This window comes from Cariama cristata, unplaced genomic scaffold, assembly GCF_000690535.1.
Source record: "Cariama cristata isolate BGI_N322 unplaced genomic scaffold, ASM69053v1 scaffold41596, whole genome shotgun sequence".
Taxonomy (NCBI): Eukaryota; Metazoa; Chordata; class Aves; order Cariamiformes; family Cariamidae; genus Cariama; species Cariama cristata.
Window position 1 is genome coordinate 6,958 of NW_009623446.1, and position 12,579 is coordinate 19,536.

At 43.5% G+C, this 12,579-nt stretch overlaps 1 protein-coding gene across 1 annotated transcript; it reads right to left on the minus strand.

Annotated features, from left to right (window-relative positions):
* Window positions 1-3,723: 3,723 nt before the first annotated feature.
* Window positions 3,724-11,991, minus strand: C1S (complement component 1, s subcomponent). The gene is made up of 11 exons (XM_009702726.1): window positions 11,937-11,991; window positions 11,323-11,527; window positions 9,887-10,064; window positions 9,496-9,621; window positions 8,620-8,819; window positions 8,247-8,400; window positions 7,901-8,016; window positions 7,590-7,668; window positions 7,209-7,346; window positions 6,619-6,693; window positions 3,724-4,517 (listed from the first exon to the last, which is right to left on the minus strand). The coding sequence occupies exons 1-11, from the start codon at window positions 11,939-11,941 to the stop codon at window positions 3,724-3,726; spliced, it is 2,070 nt and encodes a 689-aa protein (XP_009701028.1). The 5' UTR covers window positions 11,942-11,991.
* Between the last annotated feature and the right edge of the window lie 588 nt (window positions 11,992-12,579).

Here is a 12,579-nt window from a genome sequence, read left to right on the forward strand (position 1 = left end):
ATGTTGCTGTCCTACTAGCTGAAGAATCACTGATAGCATATAAATTTCCAGACACAGCAAATCATATCTAATGCTTTTGATGATGTCCCAAAGGCTTTTCAAACACACAGACCATGTAACCTTCACCATAAGCGCTTCTGAAAGCCACCATACTATTCGATGAATTCATGGTGGTACCATGAAAACTTACCTGAGCTGCTGTACCATTAGCAGCTTGTGGGATGCCTTTGTGGACATTCTAGTTCTTCCAAATCTTATTACTGGATGAAGCCTTAATAATATCAGGAAATCTCATGACAGCAAACATGTTATTGTTTGAAGTGCTGACGATATCATCAGACTACTGCAGTCTATTTTTGTACTCTATTGTGTGGGAAGGTTGCAGGGCAGCAGACTTTCTTGAAGGATATGGTACTTTGTGCTGAGTATAATGTGCATATGCCCATTGGCATCAGTGAGATTCTATGAATATTAAAATAATTGCTGGAGAAACCAGGTGTGTTATGTTTTTCTGTCTTTGTTTTTAACAGCTACTAAACACTCCCCATCACTGAAAGCAGCTTACAGACTTTATATAGGGATTGCTTTACCTACCACTAAAGTGTTTCCAGTTCTGCAATGGCATGTGGCAGTTGCTCACCTGTCACAAAACTACCATTAGATTACTCAGTCTGAAACTCCAGGTGGCTTCGAGGGAGGCAAAAATAAGTTGTCTGTGTGACATCACAGCCAAAAGACAGGGAAGATAACAGCCAATCTCATGGAGAAAAAAGCCCAGGAACCTTTACGGATCAGAATTTGAGGATGGATTTTTTTGTAGTGTATGAAATAAAGCTCTGACTGCAGGACAGCAGCTCTAAAATGATGCTGATTCAGAGATAAGATGACCCCTCCTGTGTTACGGGTATTCTCTGGAGTTGTCTCTTGATTAGTTTTGCTACTGCAGAACAACCTACCTTTTTCTTGCGAGTCACTGAGCGAACTGATGTCTGCAAGAACTTGACAGGGGAAGTCTGGGGGTAAGGTCATAGTTGCCTTCTTGCACTGTTTTCTGTGAGATCCAGCTCCAGATCTTCTCAAGGGTCAGTATCTTTCATTTGCTTTTGAGATAATATACCCTGGGGAGTGATCTGTGAAACTGCACATCTGACGTAAGTTCATCCATGGTCTCCAGGGGTCAGAATTCTGTTGATTCTTCTCATTTGTATGAAGGAGAGGAGAGCATGAGAGGCAACAAAAGCACGGAAAAAACAAGGTGTCCAGTTGTACGGGAGCAATGGATAAACCCTGGTCTGGGGGAGGAAAGGGGGAATGAGGCATATGCAACTGGGGGGGTATTCCAGGTGAAGAACAGGGAAATTCTGGGATGCTCAGTGAGTACAGGTGACAAGAACAACAAAATACCCAACTCTTCAGCTCTTGTAAAAATTGGGAAAAATTACTGAGAAGCCATCTTAAAGAACCACCTGCTTTGCAGGAGACTAGGAAAATTTGGGAAGCTGAGGCATGGAGAATAGATGATTTGCCCAAAATCCCTACAGGAATCTGTGACCCTCATAGGAATAGCAGTCCCAGCTAAATAAGAATCTTTCCAGTCTCCTGCTCCTGGACCATTCAGCCACATCTCTGTGTCTCTTCTCCTCTGCTGTCCTGAATTGATTTCAGCAGTTTGTCTTCCTGTCCTTATCCAGAAAGACTGGAGTTAATCAGTGAGCTAGTGAGTAATCATGCGACACTGCTTGCCTAAGTGGCTTTGTGGTTACAGAAGCTGAGGAAATGTCTTACCTTAGTTTGAAGGTCACTTTTTCAGAACTTAAAATGGATTAATTTTCCCCAAATTGTACTTTGTTGAGCTATTTCTACTGCTGAAGTACCCATCACATTCCAAAGCAGAAGATTGCTAGTAGCCAGACTTAGCAGTCTGTAAGATTTCCAGTGGCTTTTGCTCATGATTACCCCAGATGTTTGGGCATGTCTGTATGATTTATGAAATTCCAATACATACTGTGAAGTTATAAAATATTGTTACAATGGCACCACTGCATCATTATTGTTTCTTTGCCAGTACCTAGTCAACTTTTTTGCACAAGAGGAACATGGGCTAAGATTGCAGCCTGAACTAGTTACCAGGGAGGGACACTTCTGTTTTGCGCTCCAAAAGACGAAAGCTGAGATGAGCCCACCTACTTAGCAACAAGAAGGAATGACTATAAAACTTCATATGAGATTAAAGTTGGCACATACAGATATAAAAGTAGAAAGCATTCAACATCCTGTGGGTCACAGTTCCTCAGGAATGTAGTATAAGATCCTTGATTACTAGACCAACAAGAAATTAACCTTTTGCTTGTTACACAAAATTGAAGGTGTGTGAGCTGAGTGCAGGAATCTATATGAAATCTCCCAAGACCTGCACACATCCTCCTCACCATTTCCTAGGCTCTCAGGAAAACTTAGGCTGGGAAAGGAGGTCTCTAGTCCAATCCACTGCTGACAGCAGGACTAACTTCAGAGCTTCAGGGCCTTGCCTGGGCAAGTTATGAAGATGTCCAGGGAGAGAGATTCCCCAGTCTTTTATGGCACTTGTTCCAGTGCTGACCCACACCCCGGGAAAAAGCCCAACTGGAAATTCCCTTATTGCAATTCATGTCTGTTGTCTCTTGTCCTGTTACTGTTCACCTTTCTGAAGAGTTTTGCTCTGTGTACTCTCTAGCCCTCCTTTAGGTATCTGAATACAGCTGTTAGATCCCTCTCTTAGCTTCCTCCTTTTCAAACTGAACAAACCCAGCTTCCTCCGTCTTTCATCATACGATATCTGGACCAGTTTCCTGACCATCTTAGTGGAAGGATATCTGTGAGTGATATAGGACTTTCTGGAGCAGAAGATACGCCTAACGTATATCAGGTAATCTCCCACAACACCACCTTCCCTAAATCAAGCAAGCTTTATTTCTTATCTAACACAATAAAGTCTGAAAAATAAAACCCTGAGGACAGGTGAATGAAAGGATTTTGAAGATGTCTCTTCTGCTCAGCTTGATTCAGAAGTCTGAAGTCCTCATTGCTGTTAATGGTTGGTCAATAAGACGCAACCATCTCAGAAGAACTTCATAAAGGCTCCCAGGCAGAGAGGAGAGGTAGCACAAGTTGCAGCTTGACAAAAGCTGGCAGCGTAGTGGGTCAAAATGTGACTATACAGTTGATTTAGGGAGTTTCAAGGAGAACAAGGTCTAGACTGAGAAGAAAGACAATACACACCAATAGCACATTGCACAAAAGACAATTTGGACATTCTTTAATGCTGTTAGATATTCTGAACAATACAGGAAATACATAAATCAGAAAGCAGGCTCTGAACCTACCCTAGGAACCAACAATTATTCTCTCCTGTCTTCATTGAAATCTCCCTGCCAGGTGGGACATGGCTAGATCTTCTGTAAGTGGGAAAAAAATGGAATAGAAAAAAATGAGAGGAAGCAGAAGGGGCCTCTTTATCCAGAATAGCATCTTCTTCTTATGCTACTATGACTGGAAGAAAGAGAATTTCCCTTCCCAGACACCATAACAGTGGGAGAAACAGATACATAATCCTGACTCCGCACTCAGCATAGACACAATGAGTAGGGCCCGTTCGTTATATACATAGAGCAAACAGGATCACAGCCAGCCTGAACACGTAACCATCACATTTAGAAAGGGTGACTGTGCTGAAAGGAGAAACAGCTAATCCTGCCAATCTTCTGCATCCTCATGCTTGCTCATGGTCTCTGTAATCCAGTCCAAATAACGCACTACCTTGGTGTAAAGACCAAAGGTACCACATTTTGGTCCCCAGGAGATCAGCCCGGCCACGTAGTACCGTCTGTCATCAAGAGGATCTTGGATGGCGTAGGCTCCACCACTATCCCCCTTACAGCTGTCCTTGTCACCACCAGCACAGATCATATTGTCAGTGAATCGGTAAGCACTGGAATCAGCAGAGCCCTCTGGTTTCACAGATCGGCACTTATCCATGTCCACCACGGGAATCTGGGCCTTCCAAAGATAAATAGGCAGTCTTCCTTTCTCTCTCTGGCCCCAGCCAGCAATGTAGCCCAGAGTCCCTTCTTGCAGCTCATACTCAGGTGATTTACCAGGAAGACAGAGGGGTGAGATGTTTGGGCCCATCTTCACAGGATCCCTCAGCTTCAGTAGTGCAATATCGTTATCAAAATCGGTCCTGCTTTCTACGGGCTGCTTCTTCCAATCAGGATGGATGAATGAAGCTTCTGGGATAAGCTGCTTGGCTTCTCGGTACAGAGATTCTCTACCAACATTGATTACCCCAGCATACATGTTGGGCTTGTTGTATCCCTCCAGCACATGAGCTGCAGTCATTACCCATCTTTCAGAGATGAGTACACCACCTCCTCTTGGGTAATCAAAATACACCTGCCAGGGAAAGTTGCCCTTTTCTGCAAGGGTGCCTCCAAAAATCTTTGCTTTCTCTTGGATGGGATTACTAGGCACCCCACAGACTGGAAAGAAAAGAAAAAAAATTAGTAGTTACGAATAGGGGGTTCTTTGGTACTGCTAAAAAGCCCATAGTCCCCTCCTTCCTGTGTCCTCTAAATAATTTTTGATTCTGAGTAACCGATGTTTATATTCTATGTCATAGAGTTTGCAACTAGTATTTACAGAGAAATTCAGGAAAATTCAAGCAAATCTACTATCAACATGCAATTTAGGCTGAAAATATTAATTCTCAAATTCTTGTTCTGGAAAGCAGTTGTCACCCCGTCAGTGTTGGATATGTCAAAGCTCATAATTTAATTGCATTCTAGTTACCATTTTTCCTTTGCTGAATTATATCCTGTAAGTGAAGGGATTGTCTTTGAAAAAAAAAATTTGTTTGAGTTCTTAGAAATATGACACTGCTTTTTAATTTTATTTTTTTTTTTGGTGAACTCCAGATAGTCTCAGGTTAAATGTTCAGGTTTGTCACTGATGTTTTACCATTTTTCCTCTCTACTCTTTTAGTATGTAAACTCTTATGCAGTAGGTTAATGGAGACCTTATCTGTAGGTATTATGGATGCAGAGACGCTCTGGGCTCTTTCAGTAAACTGTTCTATAAGGTTTTGCAGAATGTGAGCACTAAGGGCATAAATAAGGCTGGTCATTCTGACACAGCTAGGAAATTGATTTCTTACCACATTGCCTTGTTTACATTGAACCATTAAGCAACTATAGCCAGTAGGTAGCTTCCAATGTAAATGAAGCAGAGTTTGTTAAAGAATTTCAAGTAATCATAGAAAGATTCAGGCTGGAAGGTACCTCTCAATGTCTCTAGTTCAACCTATTTATCCCTAACCATGTTCCCCCCGCCCTCCTAAGTGCAAAGCCAGGTTGCTCAGGGTCTTTGACAGGTGACTTGTGATCATCTCCAAGGGTGGTGATTACTAGACATCCTCTCTGGATAACAGTTTCAGTGCTCTGGGGTGAGCATTTTTCCTTAAATACCACCAGAATTTCCTTTATTGCAACTTGTGCCCATTGCTTGTCATTGTCTTTTGTTGCTGTGTCCCACTGAGAAGAGTCTGGCTTCACATTCTTTGTAACCTACTCTTGGGTAGTAAATTCCCCGAGCTTTATCTTACAATTTGCCTTTTGCACTGTGCACTTGCATAGTCCAAGGGCTGAACTGGCCCTTAAGATGGCTGAATCATCTTCAGCTGTACTTTGGATCTTGTACTTTGCCAATGAGGATCCGGGGATTTGGAGTAGTGAAGAGGCATCATGTACAACTAGCCCTAGACATGACATGCTGCCTCCTCTAACAAGGTAAGCCATACAGTGTGCAGAATACATAGGATTTAAAATTCTCTTTATCAACTGGAAGTTAAGACCCAGCCATAACTACCAGCAGTCAGGAGCAGGAGTAGTACCCATGCACTTCTCTCATCAGCATCTCCCAAGTATACCGAGAGAGGATGAGAAGGTCCTTGACAGAGATCTTGCTTGAGCTTTCAGATATAGTAAGCAGAGCTGAATACCGAAGGACACATTAAACCTTAAGGGTTTAGGCTGTTACTTCCAGTGAGAGTAGTGAAAGACCTTTCCCTATAGTGCTGCATCTGTAGTGCCCAGCGGACAGCTGGGCACTACCCACAGGAGAGGTTTGAAGAGAAGCTACAGCTCTCGGTGTAGCTTGGGAGGGACCAAAGACAGAAAGCATTGTCAGACATCTCTTTTGAATGTCCAGCATTGTCGGACATCTCTTTTGACCTGTCAGTCTTTTTGCTACCTGCAACGCAGAGAGAGATCTAAAGCACTAACAACTTGAGAATGTGCACACTTGAAGATGGGGAAACTGGTGCAGAAACACACACTGATACTTGAAGAGGTCCTGTTATACCAGATGTCTTATGTCACCCACTTTTGTTTCCAGTTTCTTTCTGCTCCCTCACCTGACCTTCCTTTGGGGCCCACAGCTTTCAGAAATACCCAGTCCAATACGATTCAACCAAGACAGAAAGGATCAACTGTGCTTTCAGGCTTAACAGTTTAAAAAGAGAGAGATGAAAGAAGCAGTTGTCTTCATGTGCCGCATGTACATATACACAATTTTTGGTAGTACCTGGGACACATTTTGGTAGCTTTGTTCCCATCTCTTCATTGACCCATTCTCCACTGGCTGAGCACTGATATACCGCTTGGAAAACACAAGAAAAAAGAGTGCCATAAGGATACAATCAAGATGAAGAGAGGGTAAGTAGCACTACTGTATAAGATGGTGTATTAACCTTCTCATTTCCAAAGCAAGTGCAACTTGGTTAACATTGCTGAGATTTCCCTAGAAGTACACAACCCCAACAGAGTGCTTCTGCCCCTATTTTGAAGGGACCTCATCTAATAGATTTCTTGAGTCCTTTACTCCTCCACCAGAACTGAGTGCTAGACATGACAAAAATCTCCACGGTTCACACAACAGGCAAATGGAGAAAGGAGTTGCTAATGCATTCAAGGTCAACAGCCCAAGTACAGACATTATCAGAGTGTATTAAACACAAAGGCAACACAAAACTACTGCCCCCAACCCCACACCAATAAGAACTTTTTCCCAGTCTTGACCTGACAGGATATAATCCCAGCCCCATGACGATGCCAGTATCATTTCTTAGGCCTTTGATCAAAGAAATATGTTTGTGTAGCAGAGGCAATGCTTACCATCCCCTTTGGTTTTTAAGGTATAGTAAGGTGCTTCACATTGATACCGGAAAGCAGCTTTGTACAGAGGCTCATGACGTTCGGAGACGTATATGGCTTGGGCATTGTCAATAGGAATGGGATCACCACAGTTCACAGCTGTAGAGAAGAAACAAAAATGATCAAATATAATCAAAGAGGCATCCTCACCCAACAATATAATTATTCTGTATGATGGGGAACCACTCAACTCCTCTGGTCCCTGTACAGTCATCAGTGCTCAATTCCTCTGTCCCTTCAGCATACTCACATCCCAGTCCTTCATTGTTCTCCTAATCTGGATCTAGAGGCTAAAGGCTCCATTCCAGACCGCTTCCCACAATACAGAGACGGGTCACTTACGAACACAGCGGAAATGGGAGTTGCTCCATTGACCATTGTCCTGACAGCTGGCGTGAAAAGTCATGATGCTGTCTCGTTGCTAGGGAAAAGAACACATGATCCATGTAAGTCACTGGCCATGAAATATACCTGACACAGGCACTCCAGTGGAGGGTCCTCAAAATGCTGCAGTGGCTAGAAGAAGTTTCCATTTACTACAGCTGTGGTGAAAACTTTGAGTTCCCAAAGGTGCTCAGGACACCTAATGGGAAATGGCATAAGGAAGCTGCTGAGAGGGACAGAGAGGATATATGCTTTTTTATGTAACTTACCCTCACAATTTCGTAGCCTTCCACACAGGTCACCTTCACATTGTCCTTGAAGATATACCTGTCCTTCTTTGGGTCAAGAACAGAGTTGGAGATGACACTCGGGGGACAGGTTGCAGCTTTGAAGAGACAGGTGAAAGTCAGTGATTAACTGGTTCAGGATTTACTCTCCAGCTCCCAACTTCTTTCTTCCCCATAATTATTTTCCCCAGTAAACAGGCATCCTCTGTTTACTCAATACCAGCAGCTGTGAACATGTTAACATGCTGTTGTACCATGAAGTTGACCTGGGACAAACTCTCTCCCTAGCTCAGCAGCAGAGGGAATGTTTTCCCAAGTGTTTACTCACGATCCCCATAGTAGCGTATTTTCCAGCCTTTGTGCTGTACTGCGTGGTCTGTCTGGAAGATTATGTCAAGAATGTTGTCCCTAGTTTTGATTTCAGGAGGACCTGGGAATTTGCTGCCACAATAGGGACCAAAATTCTGCTTTCCAGAGACAAGCTGGGAAAATAACAAACAAGGAGAAATGAGAAATACGAAATGTATTCAGAGAGATATTCAAATATATATTCAATATATACATATTCAAATGTATTCCCAAGAACTTCAAAAGGCAACATAGTTGAAAATAAAGTTAGGCAGTCAGAAGGTCTTCTGAATATGAGGAGATTGAGGCGAGATCCAGAGCATCCCGACTCCCTCCCTAAGCCCCACACCTACTGTTAAGCTGTCGTGGCAACTCCCTTTTGAGTCTGCTGGTTCCACGTCGAAGTCCCCACTGCGTATGGTCAACGCCACAAAGTAGCCAGGCCTCAGAGCTATTCGGTACTCACACCGTGAGTTCTCTGGGTACTGGTTGGGATAGTTGGGGCTGGTAATCTCCCCTGATGGCTCAGTGAAGACTTTTCCACTGCAGTTCACTAGGATTAAGGAAGGAACACAGGTAGAATTCAGAAAGGAAATGGTCCATGTATGAAGCTGACAAGCTTTCCCTCTTCCACTACATCTCCAGTCTCCCCAGTCATCTGCATTAACCATGTCACAGCATTGCATCCTTCCAAGAAACTGAAGCCAGGGCCACTATCTATCCAATTAGCCAGGGACTTTAACTTCTAGTGGCCTTTCTTTTTACCTTCCACCTGCGATTTAGGCCCCCTTCCTTCATGGCTCAGGTCCTCATATTATACTCCTTTCAGCATGCACCATTTGTGACGTTGCAATTTTTTGATTCAAGCCAAGCAGCCCCTTAGCCTTTTTTGTGTCTTTAGTGAACTGCCCTGTTTTGTTAGAGATTAAAAAATTCACAGACAGTAGTATGCTAAGAAGAGTCTCCATCACATTACTTAAAGAATGTCATTTAGTAGTTTCTTAATTCTGTTGACACAAAATTAAGAAGAATGTTAAGAATATGTTAATAGAAATTCCCAAAATCATGCTCTACTGCCAGTTCAGATTTGCACCGGGATGCTTTTTTTCCCCAAAATATACCCATCAGAACTGGTTGAGAAGGTTAATAGAGAAGGTCTTCCATGTACAATATCTCACTCAGCCTAAATAAACTCTTGCTGTTGACCACAGCTCACGTAGATCTCTTACCTCCACATGTTTTCTTATCCTCATAGAGGAAATAATCTGGTGGACAGGTACAGAAGTAACCTCCAATATAATTATTACAGTAATGACTGCAGGGTTCCTCCACAAAATCCGTGCACTCATCCAAGTCTGCAAGCGTGAAAAGATGAAACAGCCAAGATTAGGAGAGGGCCCTAAGGGCAGGAGGAAGATGAGAAAGTGAAGCAAACACTGGTGGACAACAAGGAAAAGGTATCGCTAAGACAGCATTTATACTGGCCATGTTAGAAAACAGTGCTGTCTGCTGGGATCTTTTTTAAATAAGGCATTCTTGTAAGGAAAACCCTTCTGTCAGCTTTCCTCCCCACCTAGCCTGGACACTACAGAGATTCAGAGGAGGCTGTTTTAACCTTACCCACTGCGACATAGTAGGCTGCAAAACCAGTGAAACGCTCCTCATTGGAAAAGTCTGATTGGAAGCTCATAATGAGGGTGTTATAAGGGATGTGAAATTCCTCCACGATCGAGGAGCCAGGGGCACGGGGTTTCTTCCGCCCACAAAGCACACCTTCAACATGGCCACCAGACAGGATCTGCAGAAGAATGCAGAGAGGTCTCACCTCATTACTGGAATACGTGTAATTACCAACACTTGAGTCTTTGAGCTTACAGGTGGCTAACCAAAGGCTCCTAACTTGCATGCATTTCTCACAACATTCAGGTAGATCTCACAGGACACAGCTATCTCACAGAGCTAGCAGGAGGGACCAAGGCTGCTGTGTCATCGACTGAGCTGGCCAAGGGTGGAAGACAGCCAGCCAAGGTACAGCTGAACGGAGTCCCTAGACAATCAGTTTCATGACATGTGTAAGATGCTTGAGGAGTGTTCTCTCCTACTGACTTACCAGCTGTGAAATACTTGTCTTAATTTCTCAGATACGGATTAATCCAGAAAGCTCTCTGTTAATATCCTTTCCTCAGGCCCACAAAAAATCAGCACTGTGGTTCAGAATGGCAAAACCAACCACTGACGGTCTGCAGAGCAGTCTAACAGATTCATCAGTTTGTTGCAAAAGGACACATGTCATTACAGCTCCCAGCAGAGCACAGCCATCCTACTGTCCCACCTAGGTCCTTCTCCACGGTCTCCTTCTGGTGCTGCAACTGATCTTATTGCCCCTTTTCACACATAGCTATTGCAGGATAGGATGGGGTTGTTTCTGTCTGTTAGTGTGGACATGCTTGATCTTTCGTGCCTTGTGGGACAACATGGAGCAGTGCTAGTGGGTGTCTCAGTTTTAAGAAATCTGTAGTGCAGAGATCATAGGAATGTGGTCCATTGCACCACAGCACTTTATCTGAGCACCCACTATCCATACGCAGATCTTTTGATTGTTTTTAACCTTCATCATTTCCAATCAATTCCTGATTGCATCAAATCATCCATGTCCACCATGGATTACGTCTGAATAATTTCAAGGACATAAAAACAATGCCCTAAGAAAATGGTCCTTTTATACCTACAGTTCACTGGCTAAGAATATGCCTTGCAACAGGGAGGTGTCAGTGATGGCTAAGAAGGCTTTGCCTATGCATATAGGAGAAACATGGGGAGGGCGGCATAGATGGGATGCTCAGTTGGCAGACAATGCTCATGTGGTTATAAGGCAAACTCAAATTAATTTAATGACTGCTAGTGCAGATACAGTCACTCATTTGGGCTCCTTGGAGCTCAGAACATGAAGGATGTGTCTATCTCCTCTTCTAGCCCTGAGCTTTGTACACAGCTTTGCTGTTCTGTGCTCTAACCCACCTTCTTGTCTTTTTCTCACTTGAGGTTGGGGACAGTACCTTCACAAAGTCATATTCGCAGTTCTGTGATGGTTCAAGATCCATATGTGTGAAATAAAGGCGAATGCCATATCCTGAAGGGACCTGGATTTCCCAAGATTTCTTCACATCATTGGGATACACCTGAGGATAATTGGGTGACAAGATCTCACCATACATGGAGGCTGCATCAGCCCAGACATGGAGACAGAAGAAGATAAGGTACCTGAGAAAAGAGGAAGATGACATTGCAGTAGTCTTCTCTGTGAAGAAGTAAAAAAGCTAGTCTTTGGCTCTGTGTAGCATGCAGCATAACTCCTGGCTTTGGAGTTTTAATGACCAGTGCCATGGCTGTGTGAGGCTTGTCCTTCTCCTGTAGCCTTTCACACAGAAGGACTACAACCTCAGTCGTGCTCTCTACTCCTCTCCAGCTCTATAAGAGCTGATAATACTGCAGGAGTTGAACATGAGGGTCTGAAGTGCTATTCCCTACTTCACTGCCTTGCTCTGGAGGCTACTTGGGCTATAGATACATTAAGATTCGAGAATCAGTACATTACTACAGGTAAAACACCTACTTCATAAAATGAAATTATTAATAAACCTGAGTTCCCCTTGGAGATTCAATAACTCACCACATCTGGAAAAAGCAGATCTTCCTTTCTGAAAACTTTCAGGAATTGGACTTTGGAGTTATGATCTGGGACAAAAAAACAGTGAAAACAGTGTGATTGATTAATGTTGTCTGTGCTTCTGCATGTCTGCTAGGCAGGTCAAAGACCCTAAAACTCCAGCTTGTGGAGAATACGTCAATGTTTTACCTCAAAAACAAGTTTGTATCTCTGTTCCTTCCCTCATACACCAACCCCAAGCATCAAGAAGGGATGCTAGGCTCCATACTGACAAAACGGAGAGATGATCTCTATCTTGGTACTCACTGGTAGTCACATTTTCCCCTTAGGACCATCAGTGTCTCCAAACACCATGCTGGTGCACAGCAAATTAAGACAGAAACCACTTCCCTCCCCCCCCGCCCCCCCCGGGGTACCCAATCCATTCTTCCCAGCACCTCAAAAGTTACGCTAAGACCTTGGGGTTGGGGAGCAGCTTGTCCTGACTGTTCTAGCCGTCAGACAGCAACGCTCAGGAGTATTTTCCTTTCTCATTTCTAATGCTTGCAATATTTACCTTCTCTCCCTAGTTCATGTCTGGTTTTCTTCTTTCTTCCCTTCTCTTTTTTTATCTCTTTTTTCTTCCTGTGCACACGCGCTTCCAAAC